The 22670-nt window shown below is 40.1% G+C and overlaps 1 protein-coding gene across 7 annotated transcripts in view; it reads left to right on the top strand.

Annotated features, from left to right (window-relative positions):
* EPSTI1 (epithelial stromal interaction 1) overlaps window positions 1-22670 on the top strand; it is an 85176-nt gene that overhangs the window by 17203 nt on the left and 45303 nt on the right. For 3 of the 7 annotated variants that reach the window (XM_045076634.1, XM_013059827.2, XM_013059828.2), the window contains exons 2-6: window positions 187-317; window positions 1982-2065; window positions 5299-5372; window positions 6277-6360; window positions 16249-16322. In XM_045076634.1, coding sequence (XP_044932569.1) covers window positions 187-317; window positions 1982-2065; window positions 5299-5372; window positions 6277-6360; window positions 16249-16322 — 447 coding nt within the window. Of the gene's footprint in view, window positions 1-186; window positions 318-1981; window positions 2066-5298; window positions 5373-6276; window positions 6361-16248; window positions 16323-18014; window positions 18440-22670 lie in introns of those variants that run through there. The other 4 variants (XM_004759262.3, XM_013059829.2, XM_045076635.1 and 1 more) reach the window with 3 other exon arrangements.

The raw sequence follows: 22670 nt of genomic DNA, 5'->3' as shown, positions 1-22670 counted from the left end.
ACCCCCCTTCTCCCAACCCCCCTCCCCCCAGCAACCCTCAGTTTGTTTTGTGAGATTAAGAGTCACTTATGGTTTGTCTCCCTCCCAATTCCATCTTGTTTCATTGATTCTTCTTCTACCCACTTAAGCCCCCATGTTGCATTAGTATTTTCTCATGGTAATCAATGTTTTTTCTCTTCGTTCCAGCCCAGGTGCATATACCATGATAGTACCAAATGAAAACCGAAGAAATCAGATAAAAAGGAGTACGTATATTTATTCAGTCAACATTCAGAATGCTTCCCGTCTTCTGAATAGAGTAGGATTGGTTTACTTAGGTTTGTAGTATTTTTATTTTCTCATTTGTATAGACACAGACTCACTAGATCTTATCAAGTTTTTTCTTTTTTAACTTAACTACTTTAATTACACCTTTTAAAATTATTCTATTATTAGTGTTTCTAAATTTGTTTCTCTGTGTTAATAGCAGAACTTATAGTGCAATCATAAACCTTAGATTTCCATGGGGCTTAAACTTTCCCACATCTTTTGCCAATAAATCTACCTAGTTCCCAGGAAATTGGGCTGACTACAGATACTCTTACAGGACTATGAACACTGTGGAGCAGAGGAATTATATATAAAATGCACCATGACCTAATTTGTCCCTGTCTTTATCTGTCTTGTCCCATCCCTTCTTAATGGAATTTTTCTTTAACCACTGTGTACCCTCAGCTGTTTTTATTTGTGTACCTTAGTTTCCTTGTCTAGATTACAATCTCTTTGAGGGAAGGGGTTACACTGTACTCATTTTTGTGCTCCTTGTACCTACTGGGTGTGTCACATATTTGACTGAAGTTTTACGGTAAAATAAATGCTGTCATTAAAAGTTACAGCATTATGTCTTAGAGGTAAATGGAGAGCTAAAGTTCCGCTAGTTCACAAAGAAGTTAGGAGGTTTGTTCAAGTCAAGCTGTGGGGCTAGCCTTCATGTTCTGTGCTCTCTTTCATTAGATCTTGGTAAGAAATTTAATATTGTGGCTGGGAATGGGTCTACAGGCAAAACAAGAAAGCAGGTCTCTAAATTAGAGACTTGGGTCTCCGCCGGACAGGTAGCACCCTAGGTCGTACACCTGCATCAGCGCCAAATACAATAATCACAACTATGCAGAGTAATTGTGGGTACTGCCAGCAGGTGACCAATGGATTCCTTAAAGGTTTTGGCATTTTACAAGCTTTTGATTTCAATACTTTCCAGGAATTTAAGCCTTAGTGTGGTCTGGAATTTGGGGATGTTTCAGAAGTTTTTTGGTTTTTTTTTTTTCCTCTAATGTTTAAAAATTACCATATATGGACATTTGAGACAATCAGGTCTCAGGGGTAGAGTCAGACGTGCACCGAAGAACGGAATTAGTATCTCTGGTGCCCCCTGCTGTCACACAGCGGGTATATTGGGGAAATAGCACCGCTCCATCAAGCGAGGCAGCTTTCTGGCTGGTGGTATCCAGCCCAAGGAACCCATAAACCCTCACTCCTCCTAGTTGCAGTAAGCATGGGGGACATTTAAAATAAAGGTAGTATGGGCATCAGATTCTCTGGAGATACGTTTACTAGGTGTGAAGAGTTCTTATCGACATAAGGAGGTTCTCATTTTGCACACATTCTCTAGAGGAAATTAAATTTAATTTGATATAGGGTTTTTAAATTGCCAGAATGAGAGGAAAAACTAAACTCCTTTATTTTAGTAGGAGTTCAGGTTTTTTTTTCTTTTTCAAATTTGAACCTTCAGTTTATTTTCATGGAGAGAAAGTGCCGGCAGGGTGGTGTGAGGGGGTGTGGGGGCAGGGTGACTCCAAGGGGTGGCTTCCTTTCTGGATATTTTGTCCTCTTGTGCTTACATGTAGTTAATTGCCCTCTGCTGTTTGTTCCTTGGGCTTTCAAGAGACCTGTTTCCTTTTCACATTCTAATAATTGATGATTTGATATTTCTCACCTGGCTTAGTTGCTGAGCAAGAGCTGGAGAGTCTTGAGAAGTGGAAGGAGCAACACAGAGCGAAGCCCGTTAACCTGGCACCACGGCGGTTGGGTAAGCCAGCAAACCAGGTGCCTGAGTTGGGTAGGAGCGGGCCACCCAGGGATCCTGTTAGCGCCTTGCCTACACCTGTCTTTGGATGCACGTTACAGGTTTTGGGGTCACTATGCTGCTTGGAATGGAAATACATTTAAAACTGAAACTCTTAGGTATACTGGTATGTTATTGTTTCTGATTTTCTGCAAGAAGCAAACGTATGATGCCACAGTTACGTGGGAATAAAGTGATGGCTTAATTGCTGAATAATTTAGAGCCTCTTAGAGGATCAGCTCTGAAGAAAGCTTACCTGGGGCGCTGCATATGCCTTGTCATAGCACTAGTCAGGATGGGAGTAAAAGCTAGCACACGCATATTAATCCTGGCAGTATTGAATGCTAATGGGAAAAAAAATGAATGGCGATTCAATTCTAAAAGGAAGATGAGAATGAACTGGGGACCCGGTGGTGGGTATAAAGAGACCAGCTGTTTTTTCATTGTACAGGTAGAGAGACCTTTGGGACTCTGGAGTGTATGCCAGTGTGATGAATTGTGTGGGCTGCCTTTGCCTGGTGGTTGAATCATTCGACAGGGATGCCACCTAAAGGGAATCACTCATGTGCTTTCTTCTCTTTTCTCTTCTGGCAGCATCTGAGAACTGAAAGGCGCTGGATACACCGCTCCCAGAGATTTAGTGAATACAAATGCCTTAAAGTCAGGGGCTACTTGTTGCAAGAGTTTTAGAAAAGTAGTTTTTGCAGGATGTAGGTTAAAATAAGCCAATTTGGAAATTGTTTAATGGGTGAATATAGTGGTATTATTACCATCATTCCACTGTATTTCATGAAATGGTTAATCTCAAGTGTCACCTTTATGCTGAGTAAGCCACATTTGAGGGGCACCACAAGAAACAACTTTATCCTTCCTAATGGACTCCCTCAACCTGACATGGGACTAGTTTTTCCCATGCTGTCTGGAAGAAATTAGATCTTATTGGTCTTTCTCAAATGAAAGCTGTCCAGCTAATTCTAGGCATTAAACAGTGTCGTTTAGTAATTAATGTTCAGTCTTAGGTAGTACTAAAAATTGTTACTCATGGAGATTAAAGCTTCTTCCCTGCTCCAGCTTAGGACTATTCTGGTTAGAAAACTAGCAAAGAAAACAGGACATGGCTGAATTTTCCTCTATTGACTCCCGTGCTCCCAGATTCTGACCCCTCCTGGGTCAAAGGAGGAGAGAGAGAGAGATGAGAGGTAGGATGTGTACTGTACAGATCCTGGTTTCTGAATGTCTTGGTGAATCCTTACTGGGATTCTCACCCCGGGGGTTCTTGGGGTTCTTCAGAGCCCCTTTGCCTGCCATCTATCTCTTACCTGGATTTCCCTGATAGACATGGCATACTTTCCTGCTGGTTTGCTTGGCTTCACCATTGGCTCTTAGTAGGGAGACTGTCTTTGTAGGGCTCCAGTATTCCTCCAGGTGGCCCACGTGGGCAAGTCCTTTAAGAAAGTTTTAGATTGGTGGTCTCTTTCACGACATCCCAGATTGGGAGCATAGGAAACACTTGTGGATCCTTTCTTCCCCCAAACTCTGGGACTGCAGACCATTTGCAATGTAGCCACCTATTCTTGATGACCTAAGGAGCCACCTAACAGCAGCCAGGTGCATGTAGGCTTTGACTTTTCTAGGTAAAGGGCCACTAGGTACTTCAGTCTCTTGGAGACGCAGATTGAGTTCCCCCAAGTAATTTCCATTAAACCTTTCTTGCTTGTCTTGGTGTGAATATTCCTTCTTCCCCAAATACACACACAGACAAAGTGGAACTCAGAAAAACCTCTTTCCTCTGATTTCTACCTCCCTTTGACCTATCCAACCTCTTTTATAGGCTGAAGGCAGTTGCTAGTTAAGTTTCTCCAAACTGTTTTTCAGTTACCCCCCTGCAGAGAGCCAGGTCCCTCACTTTAGAATTTGTAGCAGTTGGTGTCTATTATCTTGGGGCCTTAGGCAATGTGAGTCTCACTGCAGCTTTATGTTAATGATACATCTAGGAATGATCAAGGCTATATGCGTGGAAGGAGGCTGGGTTTAAAAAAAAAAAAAAAGTCTAGAATGTATCAAACTTTGAGACGAGTTTTGAACAAAACCTTCAAATTCTTAGGCATCTGACTTAGGCATCAACTCCTCCCCTATTCCTTTACCGTTTAGAATATTGGAATAGTTCTGGGAGAGGCTGATGGTGGTTGTAACATTAGATAAAAGCTTCAATAGCCCTTGCTGTTTCTTTCCCATTCCCCAGTCCCCCACAACAGAGACTGAAGGGCCCAAACCAAACAGACCTTATATCTCTTTTGGGACTCAGAAGAAATGTCTCTATGGTGTTTTTATCAGTTCAATTACAAAAACTACAGTGAATGCAAATTGTTTTAATGCTTCTTCTGTGTGAATGAATCTTTCAGAGAACTGACACTTTTAGTGACCAAAGCACCAGAGAATTATTTCAAAGGAATCTTTATAATACACATGCCAAGCTTGCATAAACACTAAGAAATCCCTTAGCAGCAATTCTTAGATGATTGTCAAGCTGCAAGAATTTCTGTCCCCAAATTATTTGAGGTTTAGGAGAGAACAGGCAGATAATCTAATATCTATATTTTTCTCTTGAATACCTAAAGAAACAATAATAAATAGTATGGATTGATAATCAATTACTAACTAAAATATTCCCATTATAGTTTTAAAAACTGGATTATAAAGACTATGTATTTGCCTAGTGGCAAGACCCCTGAAGATTTCCTATACTTTGCTACTAGAATATGGGGCAGTAGAGTCAGAAAAAGAAAAACAAAGCATCACTGATCATCATCCTTAGTAAGTTAAGGAATGGTCGTACTCAAGCAGGACGAATGTTCTAGAATTTCTAAGGTAGGCACTATTTCTTATTATTTAGCATGGGCCTTCAGGTGTAATTTCAGTGTAAGTGAAGACTTGAATACATATATGATTTAAAACCTTGGTGAGAATGTCCTCTTCTTTCAGGAATTTGGCACCATAGGCTGAGCAGCTCTGTTTCTCTTTTAAGAAATTACCATTCTCTAATGTCTTAGGAAGAAAACTGGTTATGTCCTTATTTCCAGGGACATGGAAATGTTAAAGAAATTCACGCTGTAGACTTATCATGTATTAATTAGTCTTTGAAGGCTGACATTTTAGCTTAATATTCGTGTTTCACCTTTGTGACTTTTTCCCCATAGGTGGAAGCCAATCAGAGGCTGAAGTCAGACAGAAACAACAACTCCAACTGATGCAATCTAAATACCAGCAAAAGGTCAGATTCCATCTCCTTTAGTTTAATTTTGGCAAGGAATCTGAGTACCAGCACTTTTGATAGCCATGGAACAATATAGTACCTTTACCAAAAACAAAACCTTAAAGTCGATTGCAGGAGGAAACTCTCACAATCAAAGAAATCAAGAAGTGAGAAGTGAAGAGAAAAATATCTAGAATTCTTATCCAAGCCATAGGTATCAGCCAGCAGGACCTTTGATAAAGGGATTTGTTGTTTATAGCTTAACTCTACTATGATTTGAATATTTTTTTAAAAGATTTTAGGATTTATTATTTATTTATTTATTTTATTTTTAAAGATTTATTTGAGAGACAGAGAGAGTGAGAGAGAGAGAGCACGAGAGGGGAGAGGGTCAGAGGGAGAAGCAGACTCCCTGCTGAGCAGGGAGCCCAATGCAGGACTTGATCCCCAGACTCTAGGATCATGACCTGAGCCAAAGGCAGTTGCTTAACCAACTGAGCCACCCAGGCATCCCTGTTTTTTGATGTTTTATTCCAAGGACATGGATTTGTTTAACCAATACCAGTCATGAAAGTAGCGTAAAAAGATTTAAGATGCTAGTGACTTTTTTTTTTTAAATAAGGAACTCTATGAGTTTTATAATAAGGAAATATTATCTGATCTTTCCTCCCCCCAACCTGTGTGAGGGGTGGGATGATAGACAGAGACCAAGGAAGAAACACAAGAGATTAATTTCACAGGCAGGGGATGCAGCCTGACCATTCTCTGTGATCTAAGGAGCTGGAAGCACCAGCCTATAATCATGGCGAGGTAGAGCCCAAACAATACTGTAATTTGCCTTTCATCATAATTTTGTGTTCCAGAGGTTCAGACTGAAAAATAGTAACTGTTTTTTGTCTTCTGTAATTTCAATACAATTTAGCTAAAAAGAGAAGAATCTGTAAGAATCAAGAAGGAAGCAGAAGAAGCCGAAATGCAAAAGATGAAGGCAATTCAGAGAGAGAAGGTAAGATGGTAGAAAGGATGATGAGCTGCCGTTTATGGAAGGCTTTCTGCTTGCCAGGTTCTCTTCTCCACACTGCCCATATACAAATTCATTTAATTCTCACAACAACTTTATGAGTATATGTTATTCTTATTACCTAAGTTTACAAATGAGGAAACTGGCAGACAGGATATATAACTTGCCCAAGGGCTCCTGGCCAATAAACAGAAGTAGGATTCAAATCTGGCAGACTGGCCTCAGGGCTCGAGTTCTTAGTGAACACATCCTCTCACCTTCCAAGCAAGCAATCCAGGTAGGGGCTGTGTATTTGACCAGAAGACAAAGCAGTTAATAACAAAGCAGTCAGTGCACTGCCATGTTTATATCTAAATTTGGAATTTTCTGGGGTGAGAATTCAATAGGTGAGCCTACCTCTCTTCCTGTTAAAAGAAAAAGTGTGCATTTGTATTTCAGTATTACTAATAGGATCTATGCTAAACCTCAGAGTGAAAGTGATGTTTTTAGTTTTGATACTCTTTCTGGGGTTTGGCGAAAAAATCTCTTAAAAATGCTTTTCTGCTGCAGAAGAACAAGAATGTCGTGTTGTTCTACCCCCACCTCTCTTCCTTTTCCCATTCCCTGCGAAGTCCTGAGCTGTAGTAGGTTTTGAGTATGGGAGGCATGGACATTGGTTCATGATACTTCCCACTGAGAGTGGCATCTGCTGCAAGTTTAAGTCATGGAAACAAGTTTAAGTCATGGAAACATTCTTGCTGTCTGTCTGCCTGCCTGTCTGCCTGTCTCTTTCTCTTTCCCTCCTTTCCTTTCTTTTTCTCTTTTAAAGACTGAGTGTTGGGGGCACCTGTGTGGCTCAGTCATTAAGCATCTGCCTTCGGCTCGGGTCATGATCCCAGGGTCCTGGGGTCCAGTCCCATGTTGGGCTCCCTGCTCAGCAGGGAATCTGCTTCTTCCTCTTCCTCTGCCTCCTGCTCCCCCTGCCCCCATGTTCACTCTCTCGCCCTCTCTCTGTCAAATAAATAAGTAAAATCTTTAAAAAAAATTTAAAGACCGAGTGTTGGTCAAAATTTAAGCCTGGTTACCAAGCAATAGATGTTTTTACCAGTTGGAGTTAATGAAGCCAGAAGGTGATGGCTTATAAGACACATGCGAGTGTATGAGTCTTTTCTGCTGTCCACCTCGCTGCTAAGCAGACCACCTTTCTTATAAGGTATTCAGTTATGTTGTATGATCTTGGGCAGCTCCCTGCCATGCCCCTACACTAAGCCCTACCTCATCCCATTCTCTCATGGCTGGGAGCATCTGTAGAGGGAGATGTGTGCGCTGGTGCGGAGATTAGACTGGACTTCTATGGGAGGAACTCTAATGCAATGCTGGAAGTGTACGACAAAAGAGTGTAAGAACTTCTGCTTACAAAATCTGATTTGGCAATCTGTTTCCAATTGATCAGCTACTATACCTTCCCTGAAAAGATTTTTATTACAATAATTTGTTTTTAACCTTTAATGCATTTGTATTGGTCTTTCTACTTCCCTATTCGCCATCCTTTTTCATCCAATTCCCCCCCTCGTTCCTTTTTATTCAAAGGGAGCCTCACACTTCGGTCTTGTGATTGTAGAAGAGGTGTCCTATTTTTACGTAGTCTGTCTACATTTTAGATGGAACTAAGAAAGTCATCCAGTCATCACCAGGAATTGAATTAAGAGGCTTGCAGATCCTGAAGAATTATTGTGTTGCAATTTCTTCTAAGAGCCACGTATTAGTGGTCATTTAATACCATAATTGGCTGGCTTGTGGGTTATTAATAGCTCATTTCTTCCCAGGGTCAAATAATGTACACTATTCAGAAATGTTCGTGGCCGACGTGGCTTTCTTTCACGTTAAGTAAAAGCAACATTGTCCTCTTTCCAAGTTGTACCATAACACTAGATGTATTGCAATCATTAACTACAGAATCTTAATTGGGTTGGCTTTTCTAATGTGATAACTGTAATGATTATTGGCATAATTTTATCCAAAAGTGAAAGATGGGGAGAGAACATGGATATGTTGGTCCTTCCCGTTCAAAATGTGTTCCTTAAGCCAGCAGCATTGGCATCACTTGTCAGAAATGCAGAATTTTGAGACCCCACCTGAGACCTTTTAAACCAGAACCTGCATTTTAATAAGCTCCCCAGTTGATTCTTGTGCACAGAAAAGTTGAGGAGTATTAATATAAGCTTCCTAACAAGATAAGGAGCAGCCTACCCTGGTCCTTCCACGGACTTGATTTCTCTGGTTAATTGCCCTGTGCTGCCACCAGGACCTAGTTCTTCCTGTTGAATATAAATCTGTGGCTTTTCCTACTGAGTGTGAGCCTATCTAGTAGCTTGTGTCAGATAAAAGAAAAATGGACATTAGCCATCTAGAAATGGCATCCTTCACATTGCCAGTGTGGAAATGGCCAAGGGAAGCAATAATAGCAGTACTTATGGAGCACTGATTCCTTAAAGTGCACAGCAGACACACATGTGGACAGCAGCCTGCAAAGTACCACCCTCCTCCCCAGGCAAATGGCTACTGTCCAGGAACTCTGGGTCAAGTAGAAACCAAGCAGCCTACTGCCACCCGAGAGTCCCTAGCTTGGTCTGTGGTCTTAACCCCCCTTGCCCTTCAGTTTTTCCTCTCCCAGGGGGAGTCACCACGGAACGCAGGTCTTTAATTAGTCACAACCTGTATGTGAGTGAGGGGAGAGTAAACTGTATTCCCTGCTAGCACATGTGAGTGGTCTTTGATTTTTAAAAAGAACAAGGGTGTGAAAGGCAGCAAGCTCTTTAGCATCTGGTCACGTTGATGGGTTCAGGACAAGTCAGTCCTATAGGTCAAGGGGAAATTTGGAAAGGGTGCTTGGATACTCCACCAAACTTTTATTTCCTGTACTAGGATATGTTGACATTATTTATATGTGCTCCCGGACTTCATCTTGGTAACTTCAAACTGACCATTGTGGGAGTATTTTCACCACAGAAATCAGTAAATGCTACAAACCAACCTCCCCCTTCTAAGTTTATCAGCACACCGCTGCTTCAATCCTAAGTGAAAGAGGGCCTCCCTCACCTTCCCGTACAACACACATTCCAAAGCCAAGCCTCTGAGGGCTAAGAGAAGCAAAGATTTCATGAAGTATCTGGCATATACTATGTCTGAGGCTTATTGATTTAAATCTAGATTATAATCCATGTAGTAGGCAGATTCATGACCTATCCTGCCCCTCCATATTCTAATCCCTGGAACCGAGGAATATATTATGTTACCTGGCAAAGGTCGGGGGATTACACTTGCAGGTGGAATTAAGGTTGCCAATCAACTTACCTTCAACTAGAGAACCCCTCGTTATCCAGGGGGCTCTATTGTAATCACAATGTAAGAGGGAGGCGGGAGATGGAGCACTGAAGAGATGGCAGCAGGAGAAAGATCTGGCCCGCCAGTGCTGGCTTTAAGATGGAGGAAGGGACCATGAGCCAAGGAATGTAGGTGGCTTCTGGAAGCTAGAAAAGGCAAAAAAAGAGTCTCCCCTGGAGCCTCCAGAAGAAAAGTCATCCTCCTGATACCTTGATTTTAACCCAGAGAAACTGTCTTGCACTTCTGACTTCCAGAGGTGTAAGATGACTAGAGTAAACTTGTATCATTTGAAGCCACTAAGTTGTGGTTATTTGTTACAGCAATGATAGGAAACTAATACAACTTATGCGGTTTTATGATCATGTATTAGCTTCTATTTCTGGAAATCTATAAAACAGAGAAAATATCTCTAAAATATTAGAACATCAGAGTGAAAGAAAGTAGTTAAACCAAGGCAGCCTACCAGGTACATGCACTTTCTTTGCTGGCTGGATCTTGCAGGATAAGTACACAGGTTTTCACAAATCCTCACAACAAGCTTTTTATCTGGATTTTGTGCTGTGGGAGTAAACTTCCACCATGATTTCCCTCATAATCACATTGGTGGATTAGGTAATAATTCGATATCCCTCCCTAGGCTTTCATAATACCCACACACTTGAAACCTGAAAATCTTATGATTCCATGTTAAAGACCTCCCTACCTCCTGGATTCCTCTTATTCTGTTTTTGATCTACTTATGCTCGAAATAATATTATACAGTGGTATATAGTTTATAAATACTTTCATTTAATACTCAGAACCTTTTGACCTCAGAAAGGCCAGGAAACCAGCCAGGGATCTTTCCTTCTTTTTTTCTAGTAAACTATAAAGTCATAAAGCTGATAGTTATTTGGAACACTGGAGGTCATGGTATTTTATGCAGACATTGAGAAGCACTGTTAAAGTCCTTTTTTAAAAAAGATTTTACTTATTTATTTGAGAGAGAATAGAGGGCAGAAGTAGGGGGAGTGGCAGGTAGAGGGAGAAACAGGCTCCCTGCTGAGCAAGAAGCCCCACATGGGGCTCAATCTCAGAGCCTTGGAATCATGACTTGAGCTGAAGGCAGACGCTTAACCAACTGAGCCACACAGGCGGCCCTGTTAGTTAGTTTTAATGCAATGTAGTGAAGTACGAACTAACCAGTAGAAAAGAATGTACGCATATACAGAGATGCATACATATACATATTTTTAAAGGAATCACATTTGTTGTTTCTAGGAAGCAAGTAGCAGCCAGGGCTAACAGTTTAAGAAAGATTACAGGGTAAAACCACACTTATTGCATTATTATTATTATTTATTGCAATATTGTTTTTATAAACTAGGAAAAATGTCCATTTCCTTATCTGTAAAAAGGGTGTAATAATAATAATATAATGGAACAGAAAGCTTAAGGGATACAATATGTGCAAAGGCCTTCCTACAATGCCCAGCACGTAGTAATCACTGAGTTGGGGTGTCCTAACCTAATTAATTATAGATGTAGCGAAGTGCTTTAACACTATCTCATTTGACTTTATTGTATCAAGCTGGTGTGTGGAAGGCAAAGAATTATTTTACACACGAATAAGTTCAATTATTTCATTTTTACTAAACCCTTCTGAATGAGATTGCTAGAGAAAGCAAACACATGTGCTTTTGTGGGTTTTCTTTTTTTGCCTTAGCAGATTGTGGGCGTCCCTCTCAGCTGGGTCTCTAACGATGCCCTCAGTGTAGTGCTTCACTTTGTAGGCCCGGCCCACCTCTAATTACCGAGGTCTTCCTCCCCTCACCTCTTACCCTCTTCTTTCATTTTTCAGGTCATGATCTCTTCTCTTACCTTCTTGGGAAAAAAGTGTCAGGCCATAAGAACCTTTATTTTTCTGTTTCTGTACTGTTCCTTTGCTCTTTCTACCCCCCACCCCATCTCAGGAGGAATAAGAAAGTGCTTGTGTTCATTGCTACGATGGATTCTTCCACTTGTGTTTATTATCTCTTCTTCCCTTCCATCTCCTCAGCAACCTTCTTGCTCCAACCGTTAAGCTCCCTTTTTTCTTGTTACTTTCCTGCCCCCCAACCGTTCTGTCTCTTGGAATATAATCCTACTCAGTTCTCTTAAAAACAAAATGTCCCCCTCTGTTCTGGTTTGCTTTCAACTCCTCCCTGCCAAGTATCCTGGCTTAACTGCTCAAAAGCCTCTCTACCACATTTGGTTCCCAAATGCCAGTCTATGGGCCAACTGGTAGAAGTCACCTGAACCAAAGAATCTCTTGTATTTAAAAATGCCCCTTAGGTGATGCTGGGTGCAGCTGGCTTAGACACCTGCCCAGCCTTTGAGTTCTCACCTCTAATTGTTCCTTGGTGGGCTGAGTTTGATTTCTGTCTCTAGTACTCTACAGGTACTGATTTAATTTAGAAAACCTAATGGGGGAGGGCACCTGGGTGGGTCAGTGGGTTGAGGTCTCTGCCTTCGGCTCAGGTCATGATCTCTGGGTCCTGGGATCGAGTCCCACATCGGGCTCTCTGCTCAGTGGGGAGCCTGCTTCCTCCTGTCTCTCTGCCTGCCTCTCTGCCTACTTGTGATCTCTGTCTGTCAAATAAATAAATAAAATCTTAAAAAAAAAAAAAACCAACAAATGGAGACTCTAATTTCTAGCTTGCTTAAACTCTTTCGTAATATTGGAGCTGTTAAGTACTCTGTCCTTCGAAGTCCACCCCTCTGGAATTCCAGATCCTCTCCCATCCCACATGTTTTTTACTATGGATGTTCTATCCCAGTCCTATCTGTACCTGTCCAACCATAGTCTTAGGTGAAAGTCCTCACATTTCCACATTTAAGGGTTAGTTATTGCTTGTGCTGGTGATTTCTGAAATCTGTATCTCTAGCCTATATTCCTGAATCCCAGAACCATGCATTCTACTGTATGCTTGATACTTCTCTCTAGATGTACCACAAGTAGATCCCAAATCCAGTAGGTTCAAAACTAAACTTCTGTTCATTCTCTTGCTCTTAACGGCCGTCTCCTCTCCTGTCCTAGTCCTCCTTGCCCCCTCACTCATCCTTCACTGATGTAGTCTATCTCCTATTATCTTTTTCCCCCTCTCCTATTATTTCTGTTCCCTGCATTTTTTTGAGAGTTTGCTGATCCTTCTCTGTCCTTGTTGCCTTAATCTGGGACTCATAATTTATGGCCTGGATTACTCTGAGAACCACTCCATTGGTTTTTATATTTGTGGTCCTTCCTGCAGTTTATTCTCCACATTGCTTTTGGAGTGAGCTGCTTACTCTCCTGCTTAAAATAACATAGTGTCTCATCATGGCCTTTAATGAAGTCCAAACTCCTTTACTTGGCATATAAATTCCTCTATAACCACCCCTTCCCATTTTCTCGACCTTATCTTCCATCATGTCACTACAAACACCTTTCAATTTATTCAGTAGCTTCTTAGGGTTCCCTAAACAGCTTTATTCTCTCATGCCTTTGTTTACTGAAAATATTGCAAGTTATGGGAACATCCCTTTCCTACCCAGGGCCCCTACTTGCTCATCACTGCCGTGGTGCAAATTAGAAGTGGATTCTTCATCCAGTCAGTTTTGTGGGTGCTCAGGTTGGTGACGGATAGTACTATCCAGTCAGTTTTGTGGGTGCTCAGGTTGGTGACGGATAGTACTTTTGTGGTTCATAGAAAAAGGCCCACACTGTGCTGAAGCACCCTGTGCTGGGATTTAGGGCTTGGTGAGCTGAATGCCAGCCCTCTTTTAGCCTCTGCAATTCCTTTGCTGCCCCCCCCCAACCCCACCCCACCGAGTAATGAGCAACCTGTGTAATGGAGTGGAGTAGCCCTGCTCCCATCAGCTCCTCTTCCTGGAAAACTTGCTAAGATTATTCTCTGTCTTGGATTTCTACCTCTCATTAGTCCATGGTTCTTATCCTTCAATTTGGTCACCAGCCGCTTGGTGAATCTGAAGAAAGCTGTGGATGAACCCACTCTCTGTAAAAATGAGCATACTTTTTTTTTTTTTAAGATTTTGTTTATTTATTTGACAGAGAGAGAGAGAGAGATCACAAGTAGACAGAGTGAGAGGGGGAAGTAGCCTCCCTGCTGTGCAGAGAGGCCGACATGGGGCTCCATCCCAGGACCCTGAGATTGTGATCAGGACCCTGAGAAAAGGCTGAGGCTTAACCCACTGAGCCACCCAGGTGCCCCCAAATTAGCCTACTTTTAACATAGAGTTCACTCATGAACCCGAAGTTAGAAACCACGTTCTGAATATTAATCAACTTGGCTCCTGTGCCCAGGATGGGGTCTGCCACTTAGTGGACACTAAATTAATGTTTGTGGAAATGTTGAAAACATTTCCTGATGACCTACTTCTGTACTTTTTCTCTGTTCATATTATTTGCAAACCTCTATCCTCCAACATATTTTATATACTGCCATCATTGCTTTCTTGTCTGTGTTCCCAACTAGCCTCTGAAATTTTCCAGAGGAGGCACTGTTCTGTCCATATCTGTATTCTCAGCATTTACCACAGTACCAAGCAGACATTTGATAAATGTTTAACAAATGAGATTTAGTAATATTAAATGATTTGATGAAGGTTATTCAAGTGATGGTGGATCTGGAGCTGGTTACATAATTTTTACTTTTAGACCCCATGCTCTTAAATATTTTAATTAGAGTATATGTGCACATATGCACCGTGGGGACAGGCAGAAGAGAGAGAGAATCTTCAGCAGGCTCCATGCCCAGTACGGAGCCCCATGTGGGGTTCAGTCTCATGACCCTGAGATCATGCCCTGAGCCAAAACCAAGAGTTGAACACTTAACCAACTGAGCCCCTAGATATTTTATATTTTGCATGTGTGTGTGTGTGTGGCGGGGGGGGGGTTGGATGACTCCTTAATTCTCTATTAAATGGAAAGAAAGAAACAGTATGACTAAATGTAAGTATTCAGATTAGTATAATAAATAGCTCCTACATTAATAGGTATTGAATATAATTTTTTAACTATGCTGGTTATTTTGCAAAATACTTCTCCATCAACTTCTAACTGATAAACCTTTCTGGACAGAATTTAGCTACTGAGTTGAATTCAATGATAATCTTTTAGAGAAGAGATCAAAACTGGGTTTCCAATTTTTGACCTTGCTAAAGGAACCCGGCCCTGGTCTCCAGATGCTTGTGTGGTTTTCTCACCATTTTCAAAGTAGCATTCCTAATAGTGGTTTAATGAATCCTTCCTGCTTGCTTGCTGCATTTTATTGCCCCCTGCTTTTTTCCAGAGATGTAGGGGCTCATCACAATTGATCATTTTGGCCTCATGAATCAGGAATTTTTTTTTCTAGGTTGAGAGCCAGTTGATTTGGCTTTATAATTCTCTGTTAGTTTGCTTCCTAGAACTTGTTTCATTAAAAATCCAATTGCTTTGTATTATAATTGATTCTTTTTGTAGTAAATTTTCTTTGTTTTTTTTTTTCTGAAACTGAAACCTCCATTTTACTTTTCAAAATGGGACTAGTAAGTGGTTCTGTGTGAATGGAGACTTTTAAATGAACAACATCAACAGTTTTTCCCCTTCTTTAAAAGATGGAGGAGCCAAACTTACGTCAGGGTTTAGAAGTGAAGATTTCCATTATTCCCTTTTCACAGGTCTTCCTGCTAGGCAAATCCAACTCTTTTCATTAAAGCAAACCCAGCCGCTTGCTGTCTCCCTCGGATTCATTTAAAACTTCAAGTCTCCCCTGTGTTGTTTCAGCTCCACATTAAACTTGCTTTCTAGAAACTTCACTTGTTTTCCATAGGCAAGTTTTTTTTTAAATGACAGTTCTGTCATAGTGAACAAAAAGCTCCAGGGTTATTTGCATTGGATTAAAATATGCCAGGTCCTTGGTGACAGTAATATCAAATATGAAGTCCTTTGTTTCTAGATTCACCAAACAATGAATTAAAAAAAATAACTCTTTCCATTACATTTTTTATGACATTTGCTGTTCAGTCTCTCAATAGGTTTAAATATCTGATTCTAAGTCAGGAGGGAGTTGAGTTGGCTTATTGAAAATCTTTCTGAATGCTTTAGTGGAATGTGTTTTTTATGAACTACTTAGCCATTTCTTATAATTTCTTATAATTTTCATTTAACATACTTGCTGTGGAAATTTCATGTTTCCCTTAAACCATCTTGAAAACACTTCTTAAAATATAAACGTTGCCATCATTTGAACTACAGAATAAAAATGTGAATAATGATTCTGTGATTATCCAGTCAAGTTGGGAGAGGGAGCCATGGCAGGAATCTGGGGACTCCTGGCTTCCAATAAACAGTGCCCATGGGTTGAGAGGTCACATCTTGGAAGCCCTGGTAGGTACCATCTTTGACTGCTGGGGCCACTTGAACCTTAGGATTTTGGACCTTGGGTAACTTTAACACCATGATTCTGCTTAAAGCTTCCCTAACAGGTGGCATTTTGATATTTGCAATTTCAGAGCAATAAACTAGAGGAGAAAAAAAGGCTTCAAGAAAACCTCAGAAGAGAAGCATTTAGAGAGCACCGGCAATAGTAAGTTTGTGTCTTTCAGAACTTTGTACCTTTGTAAGCATAATGCTTATTCTGCTTTTAAATTCTAGCTGATTTTTAGGACCTCTGATATTGGATTATTGGCTATTATATTATGTAATTAAACTCTGTCATTATGTAAGTGAGGTTCTGAGGTTCACAGAGTATTCTTTAGTAGTCAGTCGATTTGAAATACTACTGCTAAATTTGAGAAATTCCCCACTGTAAATAACTAGGATGGCTTATTCTTTGGTGATCCAAGGTACTTCTGATAATACTGACTTTCAAAACACTCATATAAGGAAGATGATATTTGAGAAGAAGTACCCAAGCAGAATTGAAACTAACCAGGGGTTTATCTAATGTACTGAGGACTAGTCACACTTGTATTTTTATAGACAAAAATTGAGGAATAATTTAGCAATTATTGGCAAAATTCCCAATTGGTGGTCATCCACCAAGGCACTTTTTCTAGTAAGACTTGTGAATATCAACAGCTACTATGTATAGGGCAAAATGTGCTATATGATGTAGGTAATCTACTCCGTTATACAGGCTTTAAAGATAAGCTCCTGTCCTAACTCTAAGTAGCTAGATGACCTGTAAGGTGCTTAAAAGAACAGAAAAAGCCAAAACCTGTATTTTTTATTATAACTTTAGACTATATACATACACCCCCTAGAAATTAACATAGGTTAATTCCAAATGTGGTAGCATTAAAACCAAGCATATCTGGATTCAAAGTCCTAGCTCCAATCCCCAGCTGTGACCTTGGACAGTGTATGGAACCTCATTTTTTTTTTTTTTTAAATAGGGATGACAGTATCTCTCCCATAGACCATTTATAAGGATTAAATAAAATATTTTACATAAATGGCATATACAAGTGCCTGAATTTTGTGGAGACAGAAATGAAACTTTGTGCAGAGATCCTTGTTGAGTGGATCAGACAATTTCTATTTTGTAGTGACTGTTATGTAGAGACCATTCTGGTCCCACCCAGAAGTGGCAGTTGGCCTCCACTTTCGGATGGATTATCTGACTGTCCTGTTCTCTTTTCCCATTGTTGTACCTCATTTTCAGAATTTAAGATCATCCTAATGTTGGGGTGAGCATATATGACAACCTAATGTATGTCGCATCCTCTGGTTTTCCACTGCAATTATTCTGTCTCTATCCTAAGCAGCTCTTTCTTGCTTTAAGTTTCCAAGGGAGGAGTGGGAAGAAGTTTCTCAATGCTTTACTTTGTGTCTTAGCACAAAGGTACTTGGGCCTCTGCTACACAGGCCAGAAAATGGGAGACGGAATGGGTTGGGTAGAAATGCCAATGAGTGACATTATCTTTTTTTTTTTTTTTTGACATTATCTTTTTTAAGTTAAAATATGCATTGCCCTTATTTGAGTCATAAAATCCATAGCTTGTTTTTCCCCACTGTTCTTCTAAAACTTGTATGGGGGTGAGGGAACTGGTGGGAATCTACCCACCAGGAGAAATTGTCTTAGAGAGAGATGGCAGGAGGGAGGTAGTAGATCAAGGCTGTTAATATATTATTTTTTTTCTATTCATTGGTAGAGGGTTAATGAGAGTATTTCTAGGTCAACCAGAGGAGTTGAAAGAGATAAGGGGATGCCATGAGGGTGGCTGTAGGCTAGAGAGACAATAAAGACAAATGTATTTATCCTACATCATCCAAGTTTCACTGGAGAAGGGAAGAGCTGCTTACCAATGAGGAGGTCCCAGGTACAGGACCAGGAATTTGAACAAGCCCATTCTCTGGAGAGTTTTAAACATGGTAAGTTGAAGGATGAGAGATTGTTATAATCTAAAGGAAATGGGACATTATGTCACCCAATCACCTTTCTTTCATAGTCTCCACCTTCTTGAGTTGTGTTTTACTAAATACTAGAGATCAATCACTTTTTCTCTGAAGGAAAAAAAAAAAGTTTTACCCTCAACCACCTCCTATACCATCAGTGGAGCTGAATTCAATTACACGCACATTTCACTCATGCTCTTTCTTCTGCTTATCATGAAGTCCCAGTTAACCAGGAAAAAGAAGTTAACTAAAAGTGAGAAGTATCTCAAATTGATTTTTAAAGCCTGCTGAGAAACTTAAAAAAAAACAATTTGTGATTTTTTTAAAGAATATTTTGTATTGAACTATTTTGAAATTGAAAGACTAATAACTCATGAAATGAATGATCATTACATAGCTAGGAATATGAAAGGGACTTCTTGGAAAACATGGTTACTCTCTGTATCACAAACCTCTATCATACCTTCTTATAATCGGTTGATGGTTCAAAAATTGTCTAGGGGAGCTGTTTGAATTCTAATAACACAAAAATTTCATCAGACCCACCAGGCTATTCCCCATTCCCCAATGCCCCCTTCCACCACCAAAAGAATTAGATTCTCCTGAAGCTGTCAAACCAAGCAACACAAAATAGAAACACAGGTAAGAAATTCTTTCAAACTAGTCAATATCTCATGTCCTTGCTAGTTTCAGCATGCTGTGATATGTGGTTCAAATAGCAGACCAGGAACGGTGGGTGTTTTTTTTTGTTTTTGTTTTTTGTGTTTTTTTTTTTTTTTTTGTACAGAAGTACATCCATGGACTTGAGCAGACTGTAAATCCAGGCTGCTGGAGAAAAAGCTCCTGATAGCATCCTGGGGCACCACCATGAGAATCTTAATGTGCTCTTTTTTAACACCTTATTCCTGACTTTGTTCATTTGCTTCTGATTATTTTTAGTGTTGTCAATTATTTAGCTAACAGGCAGAAAACTAGGCTTTTATTGACATCCAAAGGGACTCTCCTGAGTGTAATAATGAAGGCAGTTTATTGAATGCCTGTGAGGTTGCTTTCTAATTGTACGCATTAATCTGCCCATGCAAGCTGGCTGGAAATACACAAGCAGATTGCGTGTGCAGATGGAGCACACAGGATGGCTTTTATGAAAAGACCTCTGGAATGTACTTCTGCAGTACTGTCTTTTCCTTAAAAATCGAATGACTGTGACTATTTCAATTGGCAGCTGAGAGCAGACCAGATTAATGGTGCATTAAGTCTGCTACACTGGCTGGGGACAGATTCATTTCACAATTTAGAATTAGTTCTAGGATTCTTGAGCATGAAAGCAGAGGGTAGAAATAGGTGTCTAACCCTGGTGTACTTTTCACCATTATTTTTACTCTCTCTAATTACTTATTTATAAAAAGTCAAATGTGGCACTTTTCAGGATGGCCTTTTCTATTAATCAATATTACTGGTGGATTTGAGCATTTGAAGTAATAGTTAATAAGCCTTTGGCTGTCCTTTAAAAAAATATATCAAAGGGAGGATGTTGGGATTTAAATGATTTAAAACACTTGAGTAAAATCTCAGCATTTATAATTTTGAATGGTAGCTTATTTTGAGGGTGGTAATCATCTTTCTAATAATGTCTTTTGGATAGATGTAGAGATAGGTTTGAATTATCAGCCTATTTAATCAGTGATGGGGCTCACGTAGGATGGGAGTAAATGAATATGTTTCTTCCCACCAAGATCTAAATTTTGCCTATAGTAGATGAAAAAAAAAAAGCCAAAAAACTGAGGAAGTATGTTAGCTTCCTCTGATTTTCATCATATCTGAATGCCATCCTCTTCCAGGTCCAACAGTGGGTTTAGTACCACAGTTAAATTTACTATAGGGTCCGTGGGCTTTCATGACCTCTCTGGGCTGTACTCTATTCCTAGATACTATTTCTAATATTTGTAGGGGAGAAGGCACTCAGTTCTTAAAACCCCAGTTGAAAAAGCTCTTGGAACCAAGTTCATTCCAAAACAGGACGTTCCTGTTCCTAAAGTGTCAAGCACCACCCTGAGCTTAGCCTGTCTGTTGCAATGGTGGGAAGTTTACTTCATTTCCACCACTAGAACCATGCATCTCTTTTATTTCCATTTGAATAATAGTATGATTAACTCCTAGGAGGCACATCTTCGTCTATTTTAGTTTCCTAGAGTGGAGGATCCAGGCAGGTCTGCTGAATATGCACACTTAGGCCCCAAGTTTGCCTTCTAATATGCTCACAAAACTTCTAATGCCCTTCATGGGAGCTTCCAAAAGACACTTAAGGGCTAAATCGATCCCTTATCCATATGGTAGGCTTAAATCCAACTTCACATTTTATAATCCTAGTAAGGTGAATCCAAAGTCATCCTATTCATAACTTTCTATCTTATGCTAATGAAGTGAACTTATAGATACAAAAAGCTCCTATATATTTTGTTCAGAATAAGACTGAATATTTAATGGGAAATCTGATCTGAGAGGATCCCTGCCTAGTGCTGATGGTTAATACTGTGTCAAAATCTCTACCCACTATTGATTCTTCCTATAGATGTCCTAGTGCATGTTAATTCATTTTCATTTCCCCTGCTACCACCTTCATATAGGTATTTATCACATGCCACCTGCATTATGGCTTCTGTCTCCTTGTGGTCCCCTGGACTACTGGAATGGCTTCATTACCGTCTTTGCCCACTGTCTTTTTCTTTTGGTTGCCTTACATGTTTTATCAGATTCCATTTCCTAAAACACAACTTTAATCATGTCTCTACCCTATTCTAAAAGCCTCAATTATTTCCCCTTTCTTATTAGATGAATTCCAAACTGCCTAGCCACACTGTGGGAAAAACTTTGGGTCCCATTGGTAAGAAGACACCAGACCATGCTAGGATTTGGGTCTGTATCAGGTGACAGGATGAGGCTTTGAAGAAGTAGGGCTCTGTTCTGCGTTCAATGTTATCAGGAGGCAGGTATCTTAATCTTACCTAAAAGGAGCAAGACCTGAGCAATTAATTGTAATGGTAAGTGATAAAGAAGTGGCAGTCACACAAATTTGCTAGGAATTGGGGGTATCTGGTCACATTAGTTTAGAGGAGGTTCTTGTGTCTGCTCAGACATATTAAGGAGTGCTCTTCTTTTGGTCAGGATCCATCACAGTTGCAGAATGACCTTTTTATTTATTTATTTATTTTAAAAGATTTTATTTATTTATTTGACAGAGAGAGATCACAAGTAGGCAGAGAGGCAGGCAGAGAGAGAGAGAGGAGGAAGCAGGCTCCCTGCTGAGCAGAGAGCCCGATGCGGGACTCGATCCCAGGACCCTGAGATCATGACCTGAGCCAAAGGCAGCGGCTCAACCCACTGAACCACCCAGCCACCCCAGAATGACCTTTTTGATCTTGATATTACGTGAAGCTGCTTCCAAAAGGAGCATACCAAGGCCTAACTCTGAGTGCCATGCCAGCTCCTGGATGTCAGGGACAGCTTCTAGCCTTCTCAATATGTAATTAATGCTTGGTAAAAGATGAAAGTTGACTATTGTCTTATTTATAAACTAGTTTCACTAAATTATCTTGTCATTGAAAGCTGGTACTCTCAAAGGTTTTCTTCTTGTGAGGGCAGATTTGGGGTGAGACTACTTGGGCTCAAACTATAACCCACCTGCTCACTAGCTTGAGCATTATTTAACTCCTTTAGCCTTTTTTTCCTCAGGAAGAGCATGGGGTGGGACTAGTAAAAGTTGCTAAATCAAAAGAAGATTAATCAATATAACCATATAAGACATCTAGTATTGTGCTTGGAGGGAGAAACTAGACAGAGTCTAATGGAACTGAAATAAAGACAGCACAGGAAGAAGAGAGGGACCAGCTGATTGGGCCTTTGTTCCCAGAACAGAGCCTAAGAACTTTTTTTTGACAGAAGAGATTTACTAAGGCTGTGGAGCCCAGGAAGTGCTTCTGGAAATTATACTGTACCTGGGGGCATATGTGCCCCACTTCAACCTTAGAGACAAGCTAGCTACAGAGCCAACTTTATCACTTTCCTTTGAGTTCTAAGATCATTCCTGAAAAAAAATTACCACAAAACCAGCTCCTGTCAAACAAATAATGAATCCAAGAAAAAGGAAGAGAGAAGATATCAGAATAATTGTGAACAAAGAAGATAGTGACATTTATAGTCAAGAATATGATGGATTGTTATCTTTTTTAATTAAGAATCAGTGTGATCAAATTAATATCAAGAGGATGTTAGTGCTAGAAAAGGCACAAGGAAGAGAGGGGGACAGGAAGTAACGTAAGTATTTTTTTTTCTTTGCATGAGGAAAGGCTTATGAATTCTACATATTGATGGAAGACTAAGTAATACGTGTTTTATGTGTTTAATTAGATGTACAAATAGGATAGGATATAGGATATATAACTGGATGATGGGATATATAACAGGATATATAGGCTATATAACATAAAAACATTAGGAGAAAAATACAACAATGAAATACAATGAAAATTTGATCATT

Source organism: Mustela putorius, unplaced genomic scaffold (genome assembly GCF_011764305.1).
Source record: "Mustela putorius furo isolate JIRA1106 unplaced genomic scaffold, ASM1176430v1.1 tig00000179_pilon_pilon_pilon, whole genome shotgun sequence".
In the NCBI taxonomy this organism is placed as follows: Eukaryota; Metazoa; Chordata; class Mammalia; order Carnivora; family Mustelidae; genus Mustela; species Mustela putorius.
The sequence above is the reverse complement of the archived record's forward strand: the minus strand, read 5'-3'. Positions and strand labels throughout refer to the sequence as shown.